The 27,291-nt window shown below is 37.6% G+C and overlaps 1 protein-coding gene across 11 annotated transcripts in view; it reads right to left on the minus strand.

Moving 5' to 3' along the window:
- Positions 1-27,291, minus strand: part of CACNA2D3 (calcium voltage-gated channel auxiliary subunit alpha2delta 3) — a 702,225-nt gene that overhangs the window by 153,136 nt on the left and 521,798 nt on the right. For 10 of the 11 annotated variants that reach the window (XR_006292226.1, XM_043551412.1, XM_037904897.2 and 7 more), the window contains 4 exons: positions 24,411-24,482; positions 23,482-23,562; positions 18,545-18,619; positions 223-306 (listed from right to left, as the gene is read on the minus strand). Coding sequence is in view for 10 of the 11 variants with exons in the window: in XM_043551412.1 (XP_043407347.1) it covers positions 223-306; positions 18,545-18,619; positions 23,482-23,562; positions 24,411-24,482 (312 nt within the window). In the remaining variant the exon portion in view is untranslated. The remainder of the gene's footprint in view (positions 1-222; positions 307-18,544; positions 18,620-23,481; positions 23,563-24,410; positions 24,483-27,291) is intronic. The other variant, XM_037904896.2, reaches the window with a different exon arrangement.

Genomic DNA, 27,291 nt, shown 5'->3' on the forward strand with positions numbered 1-27,291 from the left:
GATGATACAAACAGAGAGGGAGAGAGAGAGAGAGAAACATGCATATGTGAAAGAAAGAATCAATACAAAATACGAGGGTAAATAAAATTCTTAATTAGGTAAAATGGGACTACTGTCTCTGGAGCAGTTAGGTGGCCTCTTTGCTGACTACTTGACAGTTACCAAGTACAGTAGTGGGATACAACAATCTCTTCTGACAGGCCCTTAAAACAAATCACTTACCACATCATCTCTGTCTTCCCACTCAACCTCAGAAAGATCAACACTGCTGTAGTTGGGTTTTCTTCGCTTTTTTCCTTCTTCATACTAGCATTCAAAATAAAATTTAAAAAATTAAAACATTAGGCATGTTATATTTCACTTGCACAAAGATCCAATGTCAGATGATTTTACGAGTTCCTGGATGGATACTGGTTAGATGCATTGTACATTTTCAGTGTGTGGTTTAATTAATATAAAGTGAAGCACAACGATGCTCAAACATTTTCTGTGAACTGAAAAACCTGCTTACTATATGTTTATACACAGGACTCCTATGCTGCAATGCAAATCTTTCCCTCAAGCAGAATTCTCCTTTCTGCATATGACTCTAATGTCAGACCCCTTTTAGAAATGTGGGGAAAGTAATACTCCTAATAAATTAGTTTGTTCTCTTTGCCACATTTTATAATCAACTCAGCAATTATACCTTCCACACATTACTAACCATATGGAAACTACATAAGGCCCTGATCTCAAAGTTTATACTAAGTGTCCCAAACTAGCTTTCAGTCAGGCAGGAAGTTATATTTCCTACAATCTTATCAACAAAATGTTTACACGTTTCTCTTTAAACAAGATAAGCTGTGAGTCTCGAGAAGCTTGGTGTTAATATTTACTGATATTACATTTTATCTATGATTTAATAGGGAAAAGAAAGTAATATACTAATAATGGCACGTTATAGTTTTTATCACTACAGCCATTGTTACTCTGTAAATTTCACATTTTAAGTAAACATCTTTAATGACAAATGGGGTGTTTATAATATAGGAAATTCTGCCCTCTGCTGAACATCAGAAATCAGCGACCCCACTAGCTTAAGAACAAACATCTTGAGGTATGGAGCAAGAGAGTGTGTTTTACATAGGATTTCCCAGCTCTCTAAGTGGATAAATTAATCCATATGGTTTTAAGTGAATTGATGGGAACATATTTGAAACATGCGTACATTTTGCTGACAATGTTTGTGTGCTTTAAAATGTTGAAGACTCATTTTCTAGGCCTTTTACTTTTTATAATGGCTAAAAGGAAAAAAAAAAACACACAAAACTTTCTACCAAGAGCGGTCAGAGAAACAGGGAGATCTTGGGCAGTTCTGGAATCAAGTTTGTAACTTTGCAGGCTTGGAACGATGGCCCCTCCACCACACAGACTGCAGAGGCAGGAACTTTCAGTCAACTTTTGTGGGGAATACACACTTGCACTTGCACTAAGCCTAATCTTCCGGGGAGATGCCTTCCTTCTTCAAGGTTAAAACAGACTTCTTTTCTCATGAATTTTATTCTGAATTGAAGGAACTGGATATTGAACTCATGGTCATATTTGTAGTCTCAGAATAATTTAAAAAATAGAGATGTCAGAGAAGGAATTCCTTCTGGAGAAGCTGCATATTTCTTTCAGGGGATCAGTTGCCAGATTGTATTTACAACACAGATGTTGGGGGAGGGGTGGAGTTGTAAACACTGGGCAGTAGTAGATCACAATGCTGCTCTGCCTTCTTGGTTTTGTTCACAGTGATTTCACTCCTCCAATCATTCCCATGGGCAGTACTTGTGAGAGGCCACATCTGATTACTTCCTGAATCAGTTCTCATTATTCTTTTTGAGTAAGACAAACACTTGCCAGGTCCTCTGTGGAAAGCCTTAGTCGAAGGTCACTTAACAAGTTGAGGGCTTAGTTTTTGCAGTTTTACACTCAGTTTGCAATCCCCTAGTGTGGATGCAGTTATACCAATATAAAGGTATTTCAAAACATGCTATAATGATATAAAAATATTTATACTGGTATAACTGTGTCCACATATGGGGTCACACCAATTTACCCAAATCATTATAATTTTTTTCAACTAATTTAGTTAAACTGGGACAAAAAATTGTGTGCAGTCAGACCTTTAGATACTGAGCGTTGACAAATACTACATAGTTAGACATGAGGTGGGATAATTTGGGCGTAGTAAACATGTAATAACTCCTGAACTACTGCCAATATATAATTATACCTTTATTTAGGACTTGTCTGTACCAGAGGGGTGTAAATTTTAGTCAGCACAAATGTGTCATGCACTAACTGGCCTGTGTGGACGCTGCTGGTGCACAATAAAAGTTCCCTAGTGTGTGTTAATATAGTCCCCTTTCCAACAGTACTACGTTAATGTGACCTACGGAACTTTTAGGGTGCACCAGCAGCGTCCACATGGGTCAGTTAGTGCATAACACTGTGAGGCAGACTACAATTTACACCCTCTGATGTGGACTAAAGCATACTGTAGAAAAGCCATTACAGACATTTAAGACTTTCTGGGGTATATTCTGTTCTCATACACATGTGAGAACTGTTACTGAAGACAAAGGGAGCTGTGCTCATGTATCTGAAGACAGAACTGTGCTGTCAAATATGAGGCAACCCAACTATATCATATTGTTTATGGACTTCTTTTTCATACTAACTCTATGGTTTTCATATGTTTCATTTAAGTAACTTGCATTCAAAGAGAGATGGAAACAGAGTCCAGAGAGCACACATATCCAAAATATGAGCTATACAGTGAACTGAACCACAGTGGAACTTGTTAACAACCAGAAGACAAATGTTCAAAAATTCAGAACTTACAGGTAGAAACAAAAGTGCATATCTCAAATGAAGTTTCCTATAGCCATGCAAGAAAGAAGAGCAGAAACCTCCCTCAGGTCCAGCAGGGAACTCACGATAAGAGCTGGGCAAAACATTTTTGACTAATTTTTTTTCAATGAAAAAAAGATTGATTTAGATTTAGGTCCACCAAAGCAATTTGCTAATTTTTGTAGAATCACTGAATCCTTTCAGTTGCAAAAAGAACCCCAGATTTCTGAGAGCGTCTAAATAGCTTGTTGTGACATTTTAAAAAAGGAACATTTTTACTTTTTGATTCAAAATGACTTTTGAATTTTACTTCATTCAATTGTATTAAAAATATTTAAAGGTAAAAACTTGAAAATGAAATGAAATATTTCATTGCATGCCTAATAAAACATTTAACCTGACCCAAAATGAAATTTTTTTACCATTTCCAATTGACCGAAAAATTCAAAAAGTTGTGTATTAGGGCAACCTGAAATTAATTGCTTTTATATACTCTTTGATTTGGCTACCAAAAAAACTAGTTACTCACACATGTCTCCTTGCCGTGCAGATATGGGAAACCCTTAGATACTACAATAACTGTGCTAGACAAAACACAAAAACTTTCATTGACTTCCATAGGGCCAGCATATGACCCGAAATACTCAATCCAGCAAACACTTGTGCAAGTGCGTAATTTTTGCATATCTGACTGGTTGCACTATCGTATGAGCAAGATTACACATCTGTGTAAGTATTTTCTGGATTGGGGCCTAATACAAAAAGATGGATAGACAGATTATAGAGCAGTTAATAATAATACTCTTTGGTATATTTAGAACTTCACAAGCTGTCTATCTACTCTGTTCTAGTTCCTTTCTAATTTTAGTATTTAACATCCTCCTAAGATTAACTTTTACATACTGAAAACAAAGCTTGGGGTCAATTTGCCTCTTTAAAAATCTCTTTACAAAATGTAATTCATCCATATATTCTCTTTTTCTACTGAATTTAACCTATCTTTACTTTTGTGTCTGACACTCTCTGTTGAAGTATAAAATACTGATTGAAGTCTGGAGCCAAACACATTTACAAGGTTATTCATACTGTAATACACTGAAACAAATTAGTAAAATACACACTAGGAAAGATGGAAACTAGGAATTCTACCAAATTAGCTTCCTTTCAGAGCATGCAAGAAAGAGCTAGATCTAAGGTGGGCACTGTTAATCCAGTTTTCGGCCACCACAAAATGTATGGTGATGTTATTTAGTGAATTAACACCTGCAAAATGAAGGATACATGCTGCATTTAAAAAAAAAACATTTTGAATAGCACACTGGACTTCTTCTTAATCACCTTTTAAATTAAAAACCTCTCTCACAAGAATGCATATTTTTGAATAAAATAGGTAACCACTTCCTTTGGTCATTATAATGACCTTTTTCTTAATCAGTGTCTTTTATTTGAGGTTTGGCCAAACTGTTTAAATACTTGGTGATTCATGAACAATGTGTGAGGTGTTCTGCTTGAAGATTTTTAAGTCACTTTTTTTGCTGCCCAGTATAAAACTATTTATGTGTGCCCTTATTAAGCTCTATGCTTTGATTTTTTTTTCCCCCTGAGAAATCCCCTATGGGTTAGGCAACATCTGCATTTAACATGACTTGGCATGCGATTATAAAGCCACAGTGTAGCAATCTGATTCAAGAGGGAGTGAGTGGTGTCTTAACAACTGAAAATCTCAGGTCTAAGATGATGAGAATAGGGTGATCAGACAGCAAGTATGAAAAATCGGGATGGGGTGGGGGGTAATAGGAGCCTATATAAGAAAAAAAACCCAAAAATCAGGGTTGTCCCTATAAAATCGGGACATCTGGTCACCCTAGATGGGAGCTTAGTAGACCAATGCTCCATTTTGATAATGGGTAGTAGTGGAGGAGAGTAAACAACTGAAACAGCATCCTCTGAAGTTCCAGTATATTGCAGGGAGCTGTAGCCTGAATCCCCAACGGAAAAGTACTGTAGCAAACAATATACTTTGTGACCAAATTCCAAGGACTAGAGTGGCAGAAATAATCTCTCCCTGACCAAAGTATTCTGGCATGAAAGGTAGCAATCAAGAAAAGAATGAAAATTTCTAATTTAAAAATTTATCAAAAGTCTGGTGTGTTCACACCCTTATGGACAAACACTACAGAATTTAATAAGAAATCAGTAAATTTTTATAGAAATTCCATAGGGATTTATGGGAACGACACTAAGAATCAAGGATCTGATTCAAAAGTCCATCTCTGTTCTCCAAAGCATTTTAGGCAGATGCTTAATGTTAGGCACATAGTTAAGTCCCATTGAACTCAATGGGACTTTAGCCTGAGTCTAATATTAAGCTTGTGCCTAAATGGTTTGATGAATAGATATGTGCTTAAGCATGTGTGTAAATGCTTTAATGAATTGTGATCATATAGAAGTGACCAAACAATGAGATTTATAGACCTATAAATATGCAGTTACATTGAGCCATCATATCTCATTCTAAACTATCCTATAAGGTTTTTTTTTTTTAATATAAAAATTATTTTCTATCTTATGTAAGACTTTTCCATACAGATTTTTAAGTTACTAGGAAACTCAGACACTACAGACATACTGTAGTAGTTCTCTGGAGAACTTGGTTATTGTTGTCAGTTCTCTAAGGTTCTGGACATTAACATTAAAAATCATTTATGGTCTGAAGTAATTCCTAGTACACTCAATGGAAAGACCCTCACTGTTGTATTGGGAACTCATATAACACTGAAATTTTCCATGATGCTTAACAAACAGAGGGCTAGTAGCTGAGGACTTTACTCAGCCACTGACCCAAGTAGTGAGTTATTGCTTGGTGTGCAGAGGGATTGCCCAGGCTGCACCAACCTTTAAAACAGCACAGACTATTCCTGCCACTACTCCCCCAAATGTGGCCCGCCTGCTCTGTGGGCTTGTGCACATGGTTGTGGTACATAGCCTCTCTCCTCCTTGACCCCTTTGAGTGATATGTTCCTGCAATGGGGGACTAGTCCCTTCTCTTCCCCAAATGGATGTACCGTGTCAGGCTCTTGCATGGGCCATATAAGTAAGTGGAGACCCCCTGAGTCCCCCTTCTTTCCATCTAATGGCAAACGTCAATGGTAGTTCTTCCAAGCACGGGCTGAGGAAAAAGCCACAATGTAAGGTTCTCAGCATTTGGTTCACAGATGAGACAATTGTCCTGCCCTGAAGTGCTTACAGTCTAGATAAGATAGGACAAACGCAAGACAAACCCAGAGAAAACAGTTCTGGAAAGCGTGAGTGTGAGGATTATTAACGATGAGAAGAAGGCAGGAGGGACTGTTTGAAGAGGGATTTCATACCCTTATGTCTGGAACAAATACCTTCCTGTTCCATCCATTTACATTAAATCATGCAAGAGGACTGAGCGTTCAGTTAATATGCACTGCACTGCCCTGAAACACACTGCCTCGGGATGTGAGTGTGAGGCTGCATCCTTTCTCCATTTAAATCTCTTCTGTCTGGCCTTTAAACCATTTATTTTATTTGCATTTTCTCCTAGCTATATGGTCCTGATTTGTCTCTTGTAGTACTTGTGCTTTGACCTGCATTTATTTTGTGACTTTGAAATATCTTTTATTGAGCTCTGCTGGACCCTGGATTTGTAGAGCACTTGGAGATGTTCAGTCATAAAAGGTGCTTGTAAAAGAAAACTCCTAGGATTAAGATTAAGAAAATGTGACTTCTTTACTTTCTGACAAGTGAAAAAGAACTTCCCTTTCAAAAGAAAGGCTCACACATAAAAGTCTATTATTTAAGACTTTAATCCAGAAGTTCTTAGGTTATGGTTGGCAATGAAGACCAGTTATTTTTGACTGATCATTCATGCCAGCTGGCAGTGAGAAACTGCCATACTGTAAAATTTCCAGCAATATTGCAAAAGCTGACAAGGGTAGCCATGTTGCTTAAAATGGTGTATGTGTGTGGAGAGAATGGGGGGAGGGGGTGGGAAGAGCAGGAAATATACAACCTTCATTTTTCAAGTAAGAAAGTAGTAGGGGCAAATAGATGTGTCCTATACAGTAAGATTCCCCTGTCTAAGTAATGCAAGAAAATCATTTTCATGCCATACCTGTATTTCAAGGATTCTGCCAACTCAAAGACATACATATGTGCGTGTTTTACAAATAGTACAGAAAATGTCTAAACTGATGACATGGAAAATATGGAAATAGTACAGGGGAAGGTGGAACCAAAGAAATAGAACACAGCTTTATGTCACATGACTACCAAGACTGGGTGAACAGAACATTGTTTTAGATCATATCATCAGCTAGATCACAGTTGAGTAGTAAAGTGACATGTATTTGATTCATTTCACTGAAAAAAGCCAAAACACCCAGGTTTACAATTTTATTTGCATTCTCAGAACCTTATTTGGGATTATGTAAAATTGACAGCTGCTTATAATTATTTTGGGTTTCAGCTGAAATAATTAAAAACATCTGCCTTTATCTTAACACTACCAGACTTAAACCCATGAGCTTGGTTTTACCTAACTTCAAAGCTGAAAGCAAAGAATAAAAGAAACCTTTGCATATTACTAACAAATTTCCAGTGATTCATTTATATGTACAACCAGTTATTCGAACAGCCTGCAAACCTTTAATTATCTTTTAAATATATGTAATTTAGAACTGCTAATTAGATAGCAATTTAATGCTCTCACAGGGATTCAGATGCTCTGTCTTTTTAAAAATGTAAACTCCAATAGGAATAATCATTGGCATTCAAGTGATTGATTTTTTCAGTTATTTAAATGAACATGAGGCATTTACACTGTTCAAATCATTTAAATATTCTGCTGTCAGCTGCAGCTGTAGAGTTTTACGGACTCTGAATAAAGCAAGGGTAAGTGTAGGTTATCTTACGTTCCAGGCGGGACTCCCCAGAGAGGAATGAGATTTGCTGCTTATGAAAGGCTAACACTGCTTAAGTGGGGCATTAATGTTTCCTCTGAGACTTGGATTTCTCTGTTTTCTATATTTGGAGAAACAAATTTTCCCAGAATTTACAGCTCTGAAAGACTTAATACTAGTTTAGCAATCTTTAAATACACAGGTCTTTTAGCTATATACAATATATCATGGCATTTAATGTTTTAATTTAAACTCATTGACTTACTCTGGTAGCCAAACTGCCAACATATTTAGGTGAGGGTTTTATAGTACATGTATAGCCTTTGTTTCCTGAATATACCTTCCCCTATTAGGACCAATCTTTAAAATAAATTACATAAAGATGTGCATCATTTTGAGGAAAGCAATTTATCAATTAGACTACATATCACAATGATAGAAAACATTATTTATGTATAACCATTCCAAATACCATCATTGCTAGCATTCCTAAGCTAAAGCTAAGAGTGAGTTTCAGTTTCCCCATGAGGCTACAACAGTTTGATTTAAACTTAGACATGTTATAAAATCCATAGTCAAAACCGAGTAAGAAACTGAAACTCTGGTGCAGCAGTATTTAAATTCTAACTCATCATGGATTATATAGCATTTATCTATGAGCCATGACACATTCATGATCTCAAATTTAGTAGAAATAAAAAGGTAGAATATGATGCTTCTCAATTCAATATTATACGTGGTCGATCTGTGAAAAACAGAGAAATTAAGAGGCTATCCTCCCCAAATGAAATTTTGTTAGTGTATTCCATCTCATAAAGCAAAATCTCTCATTCCTTTTGTGAACAACAGCCCAGATTCTGATGTCAATTACAAGGGAAAAGAACCAGAGATTCTATGCAGTCCACTAGGGACTTCACTATTAGTGATCAAATTTCTGTGGAAGGTGCTCAGATACTGTGGTGATGGCCGGCAGTACAAATCCCTAAAATAGACAGATAAGATAGTTACACAGGTATAAGCCCAGAGTAACTGTATTCACTACAAATTAAATGACCTTCCTGAATTTCACTGTAACCCCTCCATCTTCTCTTCAAGAACCACTTCTCCTGTGACACTACAAAACTGGCCAACCAGTAATGGCTAGGCTGAGGGGTAATCAGGTATTGTTGATGTTTATATTTTTAATTATTATAAAAATTGTATACAATTTGATTGTAATCCTCTCTCCAGCCCTTAGTATGTCGATTGTCTTCATAGACTGGAAGCTCTTCAGGATAAGTACTATGTCTTCCTGTGTGTGGACAGTGTCTAGGACAATGGAGGTGCTCATAGAATATCAATAAAAAACCAACAATATAAAGACATAAGTGTAAATGGGATAGAAATCTTTCCTCAGGTGTGCAAATTTCAAGAATCCATAAGGACTATGGTAAGCCAATTAACACTGATTTGAAAAACCTAAATAAAAGGAGCAAAATCAAATGTATTTATTGTTAAATCAATGATTCCTAGGTTCATACAAATATGAAATTGTGCATGATTAAACGGAAGTAAAACAACTTTGTTATGCAAAATAAAATTCTGCACTCATTACAAAAAATAAGGATTTGTAATAGAAATATGATAGATAGCAGCGATCTTATAGAGATGCCCAGATAAAAAACAAACTAACAAAACGGATAAGATCTACTTCTGATCTCATTTACACAAGTAAAACGCCAATAAAGTCAATGAAGTTACTCCTGATTTAAATTGGTCTATATCAGATTTGGAGAGTTATCCCCATCAATAACTAGTAATGTCTTACACATATGTGGCACTTTCATCCAGAAGACTCCCAAAAGAAGATAAGGGGTTGTTGCACCCACAAGTGAAATGAAGCTATATAATGTTTGTAAAACCATACAGCAGTTCTGGGAGGGGAAGAGATTATTTCACCCAGTAAATCTTCCAGTTGTCTATGACTAGCACCTTCTATATTAAATATGGATGTATATATCAAATATCATAGTGTGCATGAACTTTACAGACACATAGGGCAGGAGCCATCTTTTTGCTATGTGTTTGTACAGTGCCTGGCACTACTGAAATATAAACAACAAATAATAAAATAGTAATAGTAGACTCTCTCCCAGCCCTGAAAAGCTTGAAATTTATATCAAAGAATAATGACACTAGACCATGATGAGAACAAAAATAAACAATGGAAAGGGAACAAAGCCAAGAAAATAATATTATTTGCTAAGGAAAGCAGATGATACAATTTGTTTAGTTTCAAATGGTTGTTTTTTATGGTTTTTTTTTTTTTTTTTTAACATGTTGTCCTTTTTGGACCAGAACAGAGATTAGTGGCAGAAAGAGGTGTGAAAGAAGTAAATTTTAGCAGGAGAAAGAGGCTACTTTCAATACATTACTATACAGTATACTACTGTGTTTGCATCAAACCTAAATACAGTATACAACAAGATTGCATGCAGAGTGCAGTAATATCTTGATTTTCCTAAAACTGTGACTCAACTTCCAGTTTGCAAATTTGGTTTCCCCTTTAGTTTTGATTCAGAATGTTATTTGCTTTTCTTTGCAAAATTTATGAAGCCCTTATAAATATATACAGTATTCTACAATAATAATTTAAAACACTGCAGCCTCACTACTGTAAGCTCTAGTGTGTTGGAGCATTTCGGTAGTTTTCTTAATAGGGACATTTTTTCTCAGCATAGAAGCACTCACTATTTATTTTTCCATACTACAGTACAAAAACCACTCTCAAATATATCAGAAAAAGGAAATATATACTTTTTTCTTTTTCCCTTTTAAAGAAATTCCAGTAGATATTTGTTTCTGCATTCTAATACTGTATTTTGAAGTCAACAGAAACACACTAAATATCAGTTTTAGCTTTCTCTTTTTTACATAAATGCAACATACTAAAAACAGGTGTGATTCAAAGTTATATTCATATCTGTTTCGAATAAGGAAAGAATTGGCACTGCCTATTCCCAGTGCCCATGAGGCCCACACTGCAAAAGTACTGAACTTGGCAGTGCTAGGGTGCCACCTAATGGCAATTCTTCCTCAATTCATCACTGGTTTATAACCACAGGGGAACTGGAAATTGCATTTTTCTGACTCAGTGCTCAGAAAACAAATCATTATGAAATGGATAGAAAATGGAGCTGAAAAACTAGCAACAAGGTGTTGAATTTCAACACTTCACACAGGCACATTCTCAGTAAGCACTACATAGAGCAGAAGATTAGACAATCTATTACTAATTACATTGTTCCTATACTATATTGCCCTCTTCTAAGGCAATGTCTCCTGGTATTCCTAGTGTGGGTGCACTGGCTATGAAAGACCTGGTTTCGTGTGACAGAGCTAATGACAATGAATGTAACCGAAGAGAAAAAGTATTCATCACAGGAAGAGAATGAAAAATAAGAGATGGCCTGAAGAGAGGTGGGAAAGGAAGGAAAAACAAAGGGAAAAGCTGTTTCTCAGAGCTGCAACTGGACTATTCCACTCCGTTATTAAAACCTTTGGTGGAGAAATGTAACTAAATACAGGTACACTGCTCCTGGAATAGTTCATTCAGCTCCCCTGAATGACCACAATGGTCTGTGAAAACATCCTTGCAGCACTGCTTTGGAAGCTGCAAGTGAACATTTTCCTGATCATTTAAAACCCGATTTGACCTCCTAGAGGTCAGAACTCAGTTTCTTTCCCTGCAGGGTGCCCAGTAGATTGTTCCCACTAACAGTCTACACAAAAAACTCCAGTTATATTAAAATGAAAGCAAAGTTTATTCAACAAATGGGAGAAAATAAAGAGAAAATCACTACCACAACGAACAACAAAAAACAGTTAGTGAAATATAAACCCAACATGACTAATCAGTACGAGAATTGTACGTAGCAAGGCTCCACACTGAATGGCAAAAGATACTCATTAAATAAGATAAAATCCTTACACATTACAAAACTTTTTTCCCCCCAAACCAGCTGTTGCTAGCCTGCCTGTCTTTTCAGGCACCCACAAAGGGAGTTTCTCAAGAAATAATATGCCTCTCTTTCCCATGTTACTCCAGAACTTAACAGATATGGCTCATTGGAGTTAGCCACTCAGGAGTCTCTGAGTATAATAGCATTACATCATCTCAGACAAAACTAATGATAATCTAAACCAGTTTGAATCCAGCTGGTACAATGTATGATTGGAGGTAACCCCAAATTATGCAGAAGTTTTAGCTAATATCCTTTGTTAATTATTTAATTCCAGTCTTGCATGCATGTCACAATCTTGATTGCCAGGAAGTTAATGGGAATTTCCCCATTGGCTTTAATGGGACTTGGAATTGGCCCACAATAATTGTGATTTTCTTATAAAAAGAATTACATCCATAATGGCCCAGCCCAGCCATCACTGCATAAACAAAAGCCCCACTACAGTCAATGAAAGCTTGTCAATATGCAGTGATTACAAGATGCCAATTTTAAAAAAGATTCTTCCAAAAACTGAAAGGAAGATAGACTGAACATACTGTATTGAGCTCACTCCAGCTGACAGCTTTCAGGCACGCTTCCCAACATTTTGATTTTAAAAAGAAGGAAGATTGTATAGGTAATGAGATAAATACACCCAAGATGTCCAGTGGTGAGAGGGGTGTTGATGGTAATGGATTCATTTCTCCCATTAAAAAAAATACCACCACATCTTAACTCAGGAAGGTGGGTAACACCATTTGCCAGACTAATTTACATTAGGCTTTCTTGTTGGATTTCATTACAATTTGTTCCTTAAATTCTACTGTGTAAAGAATGGATAAGATCTAATTTATAGTATAGTGTTTGATGTCAGTAATTTGCAGGAGGAGGATTGGAAGGTGAGGTGTGTGTGTGATGTTTTAAAACTCTTGTAGGGGGGCTTTAAAATATACAAATATATTGTGTGAAAATACAGGCCATGAGGTGTATTCCATGGGACAAAAAAAAAAAAAAAAACACTCTTCAAAAGTTTATTTAAGAACCAAGGATGAAGTGATGGTTATCTAGAGAGGGTGGTGAACCCTATCAAACAGCAAAATCTCTCCTCACCTTTTTTAGAGCATCTTTTCAATTAAAGGAGCGGATGCCATATCCTTAGCATAAGGCTGGATATCAAGAAAATGAATCATACCCTCAACAAAATATTCACCTCAATACACAAAGAGAAGGGAAATACTGACATGTGATAAGTTCCAAAAGAAGGAACACCCCTGCCTCCAAACCAGGACCTCTAAAAAGTGGATAAGAACAGAATACCAATTATTCCAGCACTGTACCCACAGCAGACAATTAATAACACAAAGGTAACAGAAATGTTTAAATAACTAGTTAGTGCCTTCTTTTTTTCTTTCCACAAAATCTACAGATGTAGAAAATATAGGAATTTTAATTCATTTAATGAAAGTATTTAACCTAAGAGTTTTTTTCTCACTTTTACCATCTCTTTTATTTCCCCTTTTTCCAGTCTCTCTCTCTTCCACTCATTCCATCCATGTATCTCCACATAGGTTTTTTTTTTCTAATTTCTGCTGAGTGATTCCTCCTCCCTGGCATCTTTCGCCATAAGGATTTCCACTGACACCTTTACTTCCTCTGCAAGGCTCGAAAGGAGATGTGGACTAATATGCTGACACTTAGGGCTTGTCTATAGAGCAGGGTAATGCAGACTATGGAGGTGTGACCTCTAAAGCGCACTAACGTGCTGCACATTGATTGGTCCATACAGACCTGCTAGTATGCATTAAAGGTTCCCTGTTGCACTTTACTATGGTGCAGTACTACATTAAAGAACACTAAGGAACCTTTAGTGTGCACCAGCTCAGCCTACATGGAACAACTAATTCTTAGCACATTAGTGTGCTTTAAAAATCACACCCTCTAGTGCACATTATCCCATCATGTAGAGAAGCCCTAAGAAAGATGGGAACCCAGAACAGGTGGGAAGTAGGTCACTGTTCTCACTCTCTCCTCCCGTACCATCTTATCATCTTCAGTGAAGAGTTAAGCTGAGGGTGGGAGGATGCGGTGACACCAAGAGAGCTGAGTCTTATCCCAGATCAGTAGATTCATGGCTTCGACCCCATCCACTCCCTCTTTGCAGTGAGATGCATACACTGGAGAGGGGGTAGTGGAGGTGATGAGTGGGGAGAGGAGATAGTGCTAAAAAAGTTCATTAACAAAACCCCACAGCTTGTCTGTTGTGAAATTCTCAAGTCCAAAAATAAAAAATCTGCCAGGGTGCCATGGAATGTGCATAGCTATTTCACATTATAGAAGTAGCTGGATGAAATCCGGGGAGTTCTGCCCTTTACTTCAGTAGGGCCAAGATTTCACCCTCAATCTACATGTGTTAGACAAGAGATCATCATCATTAGTACTAACCTGTACTGCAGCATTGCCCAAAGATCCCAGTGAGCTTCATTGTCCTATGTACTAAGTGCTCTACATACACACAGAAAAATGCAATCACTGCCTCAAATAGCTTATGGGGTAATTTGAGACAAATATTCAACAAGAGTAATGAACAAAGGGAGGAAATGGGTGGAGGGAGGACACAATGATAATAAGATCATGCGGTTATATAGGTCAGCTATGTGCAGAACTTGATGGTTGCAAATTGTTTGAATTTAAAAAAAAATATCAACTACCCTGACTGTCATCCAACCTAACCGCTATTATCTGGCTGATTTCTAGAGAGAGAGGGTTGGACCACAGTAGTAAAGTATGCAAACCTCTTATTATAGGGTAGAACAGAATTCTTTGGTTCATCATTACATGTATATGTGAAATTCTATCAGTTCAACTCCAATAATGAGGAACAAGATCTGTGCTTTATCACCGTACTAGCATTCCTGGCTAAATTCAAGCATTTCCTTGCAACTTCCTCAGTTAATAAGGTTTGTTAACTAAAAACAGGTGGAAAAGGAAGACATACAGGAACACTACAGAGGAAACCCTGTTTATCCAAAATACGTTACAGAAAATGGTTAAAGATCAATTCACATATATCAAACTACGAGCCCTTTAATGCAGCCAAGGCCAATGAAACCAATTAAGTGTTAGTTGCACACGTTAAAGCTACCTCCCAGGCAGAGTTCACATTCATGCTCAAACCCTGCAAGACTTTTTAAAACAAGAATGAAACCAAAAAACAAACATTGAAGCGAAATTTTGTCACGGATCAAAAACTGGCTAAGAGTCAGGGAACAAAAAATAGGAATAAACAGTTTTCATCTTGGTGAACAGCAGGGAGCCTCATGGTTCCATAATATGTCTGATGCTGTTTAATGTATTTATTAGCAATCTGGAAATAGGGTGAGCACTGAGGTAGCAACATCTACAGATGAGACAAAGTTATCTGGGTTATTCAAGTGCATAAAAGACTAAAGTACTTCAGGATCTAACCAAGCTAGGAAAACGGGCAACATGATGGCAGATGACATTTAATGTTGGTAAGCGCAAGATAATGCACACTGGAGGAGAAAAATGAAATTATATATACGTCTTAGAAGCAGAGCCCTGTGTGGATACAAAAGGGTGCATCTGCACCCGATCCACGATTCGCAAAAATTGTCTGCGGGTAGACGCATCCGCGGATATCTGCGGATAGCTGCAGATTTGCAGGGCTCTAAATAGCTCTACAGGTAACTGTGCAGCAGTGATGCAGGGCTGTGTCAAGTCCCCAACCGCCCCCTGGCCCCGGTTCTCCCCAGAGACCTCCTGCCCTGCCGCCCGCTCCGCCCCTGCCATACCTCCTTTCTTGCTCCAGGCTGGGAGGCTACGATTCTGGGTCCTTCTATGCAGTGCTGCTCTTCCTGTGGTGAGCTCGGACACCCCTACGCAGTTACAGAGGCTCTAATGCACGCAGTTATTGTCGCCTGCTCATTTAAACAACAACCCCACCTTCAAAATGGTGCTTGGTTCATTCCCTTTTGGGAGTTATAGTTTACCTCCTTCCTCAGAGCAAGCTGGGGACTACAACTCCCAGAATGCCCAGCAGGCTGGGTGACCGCTGCTCCATTCCGGTGAGTGTGGGCTGCAGAGCCCTGAGCTGATACAAAAGTTGTATCTGCATCTGTGCTATGAGCTGCAAAAATGGTCTACAGAAATCCGCATCTGCGGATGTGGATATCCGCAGATACAAAGCGGATACCTGCAGATTTTCAGGGCTCTGCTTACAAGGTTCTCAATTAACTGTATCAGCTGAGAAAAGGGACCTGGTCAACCCTGTGAACAGCTCAATAAAGATTCTGCTCAGTGTGCAATTGCAGTCAAAAAAGCAAACAAGATGTAAAAATGGGTTAGGACAAGGATGAGGAATAATATTGTAAAAACGATAATGCCATTGTATAAATCAATGGGACAGCCTAATCTGAAATACTAGCCACTGCATCTCCAAAAGAAGATACTGAAGAATCCAAGGAGGTTCAGGGAAGGGCAACAAGAATGAGTAGGAGGACAGAACAACTCTCGTATGAAGAGAGAGTGAAAAGATTGGGATTGTTTCATTTAGCAAGGAGTCGAACATGAGAAGATATGATCAAAGTATATAAAATAATGAATGGTATAGAGAAGGCTGATCAGGAGCTCTGTTCTCTCTGTCTCATAACATGAGGAAAAAGGGTATTCAATTAAATTTAAAAGGTGACAAATTAAAAACTGATAAGAGGAAATACTTCTTCCCACACAAGGTGTAATTAAACTGTGGAATTCATTGCCACAGGATGCCATTTAGGCTAATAAGATTAAAAAAAGGATTAGACATTTATATGGATAGGAAGAATATTCAGAGTTATCATAGTTAATATTAACAAAATCTTGAAAAGATATAAAATCTTACGCTTCACAATTTAAGACAATCTCTAGATCTACTGAGGATTAAGATAAGACATTCCTGGCGAGGGAGGGCAGATTGCAAGACTTCTGCCCACTATGGGGTTTCTTGCACCTTCCTTTGGATCATCTACTGCTGCAAATTGTTGAAGACAAGATACTGGACTGGATGGACCATGGTACTGACCCACTATAGCAATTCCTGTGTTTACATATATGGTACACACACACTATCTTGCCACAGATACAGTGCAAATTTGAACAACAGATGGAATGGTGAGATGTTGATTCAGAACTCGCTATTTTGTTTATGAATAAACTGGCTGAATGGAGGCATAAGAGGGTGGAGGCTTCTCTTTTCCCAGTCTTGAAGTGTTTCAGAGGCAGAGACTCTAATTCCAATGACTAGCAAAGATATAAACTCACCATGATGGAGGTGTAGCCCCATGAAATGTGGTACAGTAACCAATCTCTTAGGGTAAGATATGAGGGTCATTGGAGTACTTGTATTTAACTTTGTGGCAGTCTGGGAGTTGGGATGTGGAACTGGAGGTAGGGATCTAGTGGTTCCATGTTTGTATGGTAACAAACAAGGTGGGTTAATTTGCAAGGACCATCTCAGAGGACCTTATTGTTTCTTGGTCTATAATTTGCCAAATTCTACCCAGCTGCTACAGTCCTCCTTCCTGCATGCCTGTGGCAAATTCCACAAGGCAGAAACACAAGGTACTTTTAACAGAAAGAGAAATCCCCCTTACTATATAAAAAAATGTAATGAGCAAATTTCTGTTAGGGTGCCTTTGGAGATACTATAATGTCCATCTTGCTCCATGCTTAGTTCTCCATTTCTACCCAAAAGCTGCTGGGAAAAAAGCTATTCCATTCACCCATGGAAGTTCCAGCGTTGATCTTTTCATTTCATTCATCTCCAGTCAAATAATAAATAAGGAAACAATCAACTCAAATACAAATGTTAATTGAGTGTGTAATTCCTAATCCAAATGTTAAACAGACAAAACGTTTGTGCTGACTGAAAATGCAGGATGTGCTAATGACTTCATAAATCATACTTTTAAATAATTCTAATTTATTTATATATGAAATTAGCCATCCAATTAATATTGCTGTTTTCTACTAAAATATTGTTAAAATCAGATATTACCCTAAGTGCCTACTTGAGAAATACATATGGCACCCACATGTGTACTAGAGTGAATTCATTAATACCAGTGCTTTACGAAGGGTTGATGGTGATGGAACACTTGCATACACTGTTCCTAAACAATGATGCAATCAAGAATGAAGCTATTCTTCAGGGTATTATGTCGATAAACATTTGCATAATGGGCACTTCTATTTTACTTATTTTGATTAATGCAAACAAGATGACAAAGGAAATAAAGGTGAACTTTGTTGCTATTATTTTACTAAAAATCCCTTGTGTCCCTCTTTTACCATAAAATGTGCGATTTTGGAAAATTCTGTACATATTTTAAATTGGAATCCACTTTAAAATGACAAATAGGGGTTATTACATAGTATTAGAGCATTCCATTTCAGTGTAAAATGCACATAATTATAGCAATGTTGGGGTTTGCCATTCTGTAGAATAGAGGTCTGTATCTTTTACAGACTGATTTGTATATTTATGTACCATGGAATTATTTGTGTTAACATTCGTTTCTATTATGCTGTAAAATATACTAAGCATTTATACTCAACCCTATGTTCAAAAGTGGCAATTCTCAAAGGCATGAGGTATTATATTTTGATCTTCATCACCAATATTATATTCTTCACATATTAAGTAAATATAATAACCAAAAATGCATAAAATAAGTCAACAAATAGCTTTCTTACCAATGGTCTGAGTTCTGGATGTGTCAAAATGTATCCATTGTTTGTAATTGCAAAAGCATATCCATGAATACCTAACTGTAAGAATGAATGAGAAAGGAGCATTAATTCGCTTGGTCTCCAGTGAATTCTGAAACAAAAAAGCAGCCAAACATTTAGTCATTTACGGCTTAAACCTGGCATTCATAACCCTTATCTCAACACAATATTTCATTAAAATGAATGCAAAGCACCAATTCTTGACATTTAGTGAACTTGGTAAATAGCACAATTTTAAAATGTCACAAATACATTTTGCTATTTCGGATACTTATTCCTACGTACTTGATGTGAACTTTTTAAAACGTTAATCATAAAAGAAAAACATAATAGGTGTGATGTGATACACTATGTGCTAAAATGAAGGGATATTGGAATTTAGTAAACTCACAAATGCACAGGAGGGGCCAGGTTCTGCTTCTCTACTTGTGCAAGTGGCTGCATTAGATCAATGGAACCACTGAAATCAATGGGACTGCTCCCATGAGTAGGCTGAACAAGAGGTGGCCTATTATCAGCGATATTTACATACAATAGTGTTGAGGCTATTTCATTTCCAAATTATTTCAAGTTTACTTTGATATACACAGAACAAGGATTAATTCTAATGCAGAAGTTCATGTAATTTATATTTCTGGATTGAATGGAACGGTGGGAACTCATTTGAGAGCAATGAAATGTTTCATTAGGCCCACAAGTACAAGTAATCAAAGATAGCACTGTTCTTATTTAAATAACAGTCCTATCTTTTGATAATATTCCTATTACACAGTTGGCTGCTCCCATTGACTACAATAAATGTACTTTCAAATCACTGATATGGTCATTAAAACACCTCTTAGCGTAAACTTGGCACTGATACCGTATCTTTCTGTAGGTGCTGTGCATAACTCAATTTTAACATCGTAAAGATTTGTATACAGATTTAGATATCAATCACTATCTTTTCCACTGAGTTATTTCAGTTTTGAGACACCATAACGTAACATTTATCTGTAAAATTATCCCTTGTGTTACATAATAAAGGAATGTGATTGTGTTCAAATACTTAAGTACACTGCAATTCTTTCCAAACTAGAAGTACCCTGGTTTGTCAGTTACCTTAAATTTCTTGTTATGAGACTACTTTTTATAAAAATCGCTATCCCCTATTAAAGCCCTGATTCAGCAAATGATCCGTCTTCAGCAATGCACTGAAGTATATGCTTAAATTCAGGTACATGATTAAAACTTTACTCAACAGGGATGAACTATAGCACTTACTTAAACACTCTGTTGAATTGGGTCCTAGTACAAAATGATCTGGATAGAAATGTTAACAGTCAAAAGTCAGAGCCATTTCTCACAGTGATAACTATAACGGCAAGTCTGAAGATTTCTATAATTTACTGGAAAGATAAAACTCGGGGTGGTATTATAGCTAGACCAGAGAGAGCTCCTATCTGATTGAGATTTATGTTGTATTTCGCTCAGAATTATCAGATATATATTCAACTCTATGTGCCATAGAGAAGGTTGCTTCATGAATTAGCAGTTGCAATAAGCTTTAGTAAAGGGTAATAGAAGGTGGTAGGCTCTTGGCATCTCTTCATAAAGCAAAAAGAAAACAATTTTGGACATATTTTACCTATTATACTATGACATGTGAACTTGCATCTGTCTAAATATCAGATCTCAAGTATAATTGTCTATATGGCGATAATTTCAGAAAAAAATCTTAACAATTAAAGTCAGGTAATGAAATAAATGTAGGTGGTATATATCCTAGAAACAATATTTATCTATTTGAAATGCTCTGTGCCTTCAAGTGTGGCACTTTGTCATAGTTTGTGCCGTGGCTGAAGATGTACAATGTTTGCACTTAAAATGTTTTTTCTGTTTTCAGAGACATTGCTCCTTCCAGCGGCATTCCCTGTTAGAAATATTGGGACTCTCTCTCAAAACTGATAGATTATTTCAAAAGGGAAGAAACTTTGTGTGACCACTGCAAAGTGACACGTAAGAATGAAATATTTATGAGTCACATCCCACTTTCTTCATTCAGGACAAACTCCCACTGAAATCAATGCAAGTTTTGCCTGAGTAAGGACTGCTGGTAACAGTTCATTGTTACTGTTCATCTTCCACCGCCCAAGGCCCATCTCATCCAAGCTAACAGAATTCCAAGGTAGCAGAGTTCCATCTCCAAGAAACAGTATCACGTGCCTATATGAATGTCACTGAATAAATAAAGCATTCCATATATTGCATCTACAAGACCAGATCCCATATGTTGCCCATGCTCTTCTATCAAAATAACGATATTTCATACTATACAATGGACAAATGCTTATAGTGTGTGAAAAATGGACGTTATAATTCAAATTTTTTTGCCACCATAACTAAACTGCATGATGATAAAGTGCCTGTTACAATTATCTTCTCTTGTGTTACACGGCGTAGTGTAAAATACCTCCTTGAAATCAAAATCTATTTCTCAGAAAGAGAGACATATATTATTTCATAGAATCAGACTGAGCCTTCAATATATAATATGGTCAACACAGATAAAACAGAGCTTTTAATCTCTCCCTCCTCAGCGCCCCAAAACAAACAACAACAAAAACAAATACCAAGAAACAGTCCCATGCCTCCTTTCTCGATCACTCTGGACAACACCACCATCCTGCCTGTCACTTAGGCCTGTAACCTCGGCATCATCATCAACTCAGACTTCTCTAGGTCCTCATATCCAGGCTATGTCAAACTCTTTCAGATTCTTTCTGTGTAACATCTTTAAGATATGGTCTTTCGCATTCAGCCATATAGCTAAAACTCTCATCCAGGCTGTCATCATCTTGTGTCTCAATTACTGCAACATCCTCCTCCTGAGCCTTGGCAAATATAATCTTGCCCCACTCATATCAATTCAGAATGCTGCTGCAAAGATAATTTTCCTAGCTCATTATTTTGACCCTGTGAGTGATCTCTCTCTTTGTATTCTTCAACTAGCTTCCCCTTCCCTATTGCATCAGACATAAGCTACTTGTCTTCTTTTTAAAGGTCCTTCAGGACCTATCCACACCCAACCCATCAGCTCTCATTCACTATTGAGATGTCATCTCCTGCTTCTGATCAGTTCTGATCATGATGTCAGCCTCCATTGCCCATTTTTGTTCCTTTTAAACAAGCACTTTTGTGCTTTCCCCCCCGCCCTGCTGCTCCTCATGCTTGGGACAAGCTCCCCACAAACTTCTGCAAAGCTACCCTGTTACCCTCCTTCAAAACTCTCCTTCAAACTCTTCTTTCTTGTGATGTCTACAAAAAACTTGACAACAGTTAGGTTGTTGTAATGAGGAGAGACCACCACCTATCATACTGACCAATATTGTCTCCAGGTATGTTTACACTTAAAACACTACAGTGGCACAGCTACACCACTGCAGCTGTGTTACTGTAGCACTTTAGTGTAGACACTACCTACGCTGGTAGGAGGGCTTCTCCCATCAGCGTAGGTAATCCACCTCCACGAGAGGCGGTAGCTAGAATTTCTTACACTGACCTAGCATTGTCTACACTGGGGGTTAGATCGGTAAAGTTACGTCTCTCAAGTGTAGACCAGGCCTCATTATTTCTTGAGCTCCCACATACTGTCTGTCGTATCATTAGCAAATCATTCATGATAATTCAGTTATTGCTATTGTATTCAGTTATAATGAAATTAACAGTAGAACTTGGAAGCTGAGGTTTGCTGGTTTTGTGACTTCCTAGAATGGTCTCCTAATCTCAATAATGCCGCTTCTCCACTAGAAAACTAAATGATTTAGGTGATCAAGTAACTAAGACCCAGATAGTATGATTGAGAATCAGATAAGAAAGTAGGTGCTGAATAAACTCAGTACAATTTAATTGTTACCTGCTATTCAAATAGTGGGCCTATCTCAAATAGAGACATATGGCATCACAGTATTTGCCTATTTGTGTTGCAAAGAAACTTCCATTAGTGATTATGTTGAAACCATCATATTAATGTTCACTTGTTACCGAAACAGGATTATAATCTAGCACTTCAGAGATGGAGGACTAGTGAAATAATAATACACTGGATCAAACATAAATGAAAAGTAGTACCATCTTTACATTCATCACTAACCTATTTTTACCAAGCTACAAATGATTCATGATTGCCAAGTTTATTTTGCTTGATCTATTTTATTTATAGCTCTTTTTAAGAGTTTTATAAGTGTCATCTATAAATTTGGAAAACTAAATATAAGGGAATATTTAATGTATCCTGAACAGCACAAAAGATGACAGTAAAGTGGGTTGGACAGAGTGAAACAAGTCTATGAAAGATGGCATTTGCTTTAATTCAAGGACATAGGAGCTTTCAGGTCAAGAAGTTCTAGGCAGGCAGGAATTCTGAAAGGAAAGTTAAGGATGGACTGAGTACATCTTTGTCTGGCTTGCACATAAGGATATTCAGGCCACCAAAATGATTTTCTGGTTAGTATATGTATGTGATATTCTGTAGCATGGAATTCTCAAAATTATTTTATTAAAGTTCACTTATTTATGAACATTAATTGACGGAGGGGACTATAAAAGTGTACAAAATTTAGAATGCTGTGCCCCCAACTGACTAATAGAAATTTGACTTGATCAGTGGGGCTCTGCAATCTAGTCATTAGTGCAAGAGAATGAGGACTTCTATGGAAACACCAGTCAGTGGCGTTACTAAGGTTTAACACAAGCAGAAGTGTGTACAGCATTTGTCCCCTGGGGTTCCATTTCTGATTCTGTCACTAATTTGGATATATAAATTGGGTGCTATATATCTTGCAATAAATAAATCTAAAATATTATTGTTAATTCAGCCCTATACTCTAAATATTTTGAATACATAATCATATGTAAATTACCTTATATTTTGGAATGGCCTTTAGAAGTTCTTTAACTGGAACATCTGTACCAACTACTCCCAGAAGAATCCCTTTGGATCTCTGTTTGAAAAGATGATGCAGACCATTCAGAAGAATAAACAATCATTGTTGAAACAACGCATGCCATCAATAATTATGTTCACATTGTAAAAATTGTACTGAGGAGTACAGATTGTAACCTAAGCTGCCAACTACTTAAAAAGATAAGGGGAGGTTGCAGCTAATGTGGCTGGCCACACACAACACACACTCCATCAGCAGTTGGCCTCCTTTCCTTGGCCTGAAAATGAAATCAAAGAAGTATGCAAACTTTCAGCAGATAAGGAAGGTCTCCCTCAATTAAACTCTTCTACTTGTGAAGCAGTTTTAAGATGAAATGTTACAGATAAAACATGTGACTTTTCTTCTTTTCCAATTTGCACTGCCATCTGATACCCAAGAGAGAAAAATTAAACATTATGGGAGAAGTATATGTAATTCTCTTTAATAATATAGCAGGATGTTAAAACAACAGGTCTGTAAAATACAGCTATCCAAACCACCTATATGAATATTGCTAATGTGCTGGACCTATCTGAGATAAGAAGTTAGTCTGGAGGAGAAAATATATATAGATTATTTGCTGTAACAAAACTAATGTAGAAGTAAGAAGACACATGGGTCTAATACCACTGCATCAAGTTCATCATCTAGGTGTTTTCTCTTATACATAACACCATTAACTATTTTGAGAACTATAGTTTCTACACTATAATTATTTGTGCATAAATATATTTATCACGTTTAATTTTATTCTAACAATAGATGCAAATGGCAAAACAAATAATAATAAAAAAGTTCTGCAAGTTATTAAATTTCATTGCAGACACCAAAGTATCACATTGTAGAAACACAGTTTGAGTACTTACAGTCTCATTTTGCTTACTAAATACTGGCATGGCAACAGTGGTCATCAAAACCAATCCCTGATCATCAGCAAGCTATATTTGAAAAGAAAAAGGTATTACCTCTAAGCTACTTCAGCCCATTATGAAATCATAATTATAGAGGCATCTAACTAAGTTTTCTTCTTTTTAAATGAGATCATGCATTTCATCTAAATGGCTTTTGCAACTTTAAAATTTCAATCCAGCCCAGCCCCACCCCATTTCCTCCCTCCCCCCCCCCAGCCCACACCACATCAACTTTGCTCATCACAGGGTTACCTGGCCAGAGTATCTTTGCTGGTGTCTCTGAAGAGAGATACCAGGGGGCTGAAATGAGGGCTGTGGGAGCAGTCTGTGCACGAGCTAAGCAGGTGGAGCTCTGTTCTACCTCTTTCCCATTGGCAGCTCTGCCATGATTGACTCAGGGCGAGATCACGGGTTCAGACAATTTGTCTCAGGTTCAGACTCAGAATTCTCATCAGCTAGGACAGAGGCAGTGGAATGACAGCCAGTCAGCATTCCAGGAGCACCTTTGGTGCCTTAGTACTCAACCGGTTTAAGTTTGTTGGACCAGTTGGTGGCATCAAGCACTGGCTGGTTCTGTATCTCAGGTTTTAACATGTTTCTTCAATTAGGGAGAGACCAGGCCTCCTGGACTTTGGCCCATTCAGAAGAAACATGTGGAACAATTTATCATCATTGACCAAAGGAGAGTGGGATTGCTTAGGAAATTGTGTCTTTGCACCTACTTGCTATTTTTTTCTTTTCACAGATGGCAGATTTCCCATATGCATCTTTGTTACAAGACAAATGATGGAGGGACGTATTTGGCTGGGATTCCACAGGGTGGACTGGCACCGCTCTGTCACCCTGCAGATCTTGAGGGACTTGATCATCATCATATGAAGGGAAGTGCAAGTTACTAATTAAAGCAGCATTTTCCCTGCAGGTTTTTTTTTGGTGGGGTGGGGAAAGGGGTGAGAGTGCATTTAAATTAGGTGAGGTTATCCCAGCTGTCAGGGGCACCAAGCATCCAGGTACAATAAGGACTGATGGTTTGACAGTGGGGCTCAGGTAGATTGAGTTGTGCATATATTTTTCCAAAAGGAGGGAGCAGGGGAGCTGATCATCCTGAGAAAACACCTGGGGAAGCTGCATGGCCAGTTGCAGTTGTGTGGACTATATACAAAACCTCCATCCAATCCCCATGTTGCTGTTACTGCATTGGGACACATCCTCTTGAACTAAATTTCAGTTCAGGGCCATATTTTGGAGAAACTTGGCACCTTTAGTTTCCACACCCAGCCTGTTTTGAGCACAATCCTTTTCCTATAGGAGCAGCCATGGCTATTGCCTGTTCAGATTTTCAGAATATAGACGTCACAGTCATTGGTGGCCAGGTCATTTTAAGAGACACATTAGGAACTAATAAATTTGACTGTTGAGATCTCTGCCATTTTATTTCTTTTAATTCCCAGTTTGCTGTACGGCTTTCATTCTCCCAAGCTGCCAGCCACTCAATGGGAATGCAAATGGGTTTCAGGATTGAGAAGGTTCACACCAGACAGGAGACACACAGGAACATGGAGATGGGATCACCTCATGCTTTGTTTTTTTAGAGACGCTAACTAGCACCTAATGTGATCCTTGTCCTGTAAGTCAGGAATGATTTAAGTAGAGAAGGAGGAACCCGGGGTCTGGGCTGGTAGCTAGAGTCAAGTGTGATTATACCAGTGTAAGAACTTATTCTCCTTAGCCAGAGTAGTATGGTCTAGCATGCTGAAATGAAGGGTATGGAGGAGAGCCTCCTTGGTGTCACATTAGACAAGGCCAGAACAAATGTAAATAGAGACATGAAAAAGCATTCCGCTAGTTATGGGATGACATCTTGGAGGTTTTAGATGATTGCCCAGGGTTACTCAGCTCTGACAGTGTGTATTTGTCAGGCATCCATTAGGATATGTTTACTGTGGACATCCAATTCAGGCTTAAGGGATAGCTGAGAACAATTTGTTTGCTGGGAAGCCAACTATGCAACTGATATCTATCTGGTGGTGTTTTGCCATCTTTAAAATGGGGTAGGAGAGAAATCAGGCCAGAGTTTGGCTGAAAGCTTTGGGGAAAGGGGTCCTTAACACCAAGCATATACTAAGGGTGCATAGGGACAATCAATGTCCTGTATTAGTGATATCCATTGGTAGAGACTGCTGCGGGTTGCCCAGTGGTTGTTGTAACCTTCTTTATGAGGTTAGAAGCGTGTGCTTATGGTCCAGGCTTACTGCTTTGCTCTGGGTGGGTGGATGGTTTCAAATGGACTGCTGGCCACTTCCATGATCTTTGGGTCAGGAAATGATTGGCTCAAAGATGGCTGACATTTTGGGAGATCGACTGCAATCACTCCTTCCTACAAAGGCTACATGTTTCACCCTTCATTATTTATTTTATACTAAATATTATTTCTGTATTAAAGTTGAATATTTGTGTCAGAAAATTAATTAGGTTGTGAGGAGTTTTTCTTGGGTGATTCCCTGGGCAATGATGTTTTTGGTGGAAATACTTTGAAATAGTAGAATGGTAGTCACTGGGTGTTTCCATCAGCACACATTGTGACACAATTAACACTGGAACAGGTAAGTAAATTACAAAGGAAGCCATGATCTAGGAATTTTGCATGGATGTTAAGTCTTTTAATCCCTTTTCATAATAAAATTAATAGTAGTGTATCATGGTTGATGAAAAACATTAATTGTCCGAACAAACTTGGTAAGAAGTAAAAATGATGTATTCTTTTATCAATAATTAAACTAAACTTCATCCTACATTTATCATAACTGGAACCAACATATATCACTGATACCTACAG

This window comes from Chelonia mydas, chromosome 7, assembly GCF_015237465.2.
Source record: "Chelonia mydas isolate rCheMyd1 chromosome 7, rCheMyd1.pri.v2, whole genome shotgun sequence".
In the NCBI taxonomy this organism is placed as follows: Eukaryota; Metazoa; Chordata; order Testudines; family Cheloniidae; genus Chelonia; species Chelonia mydas.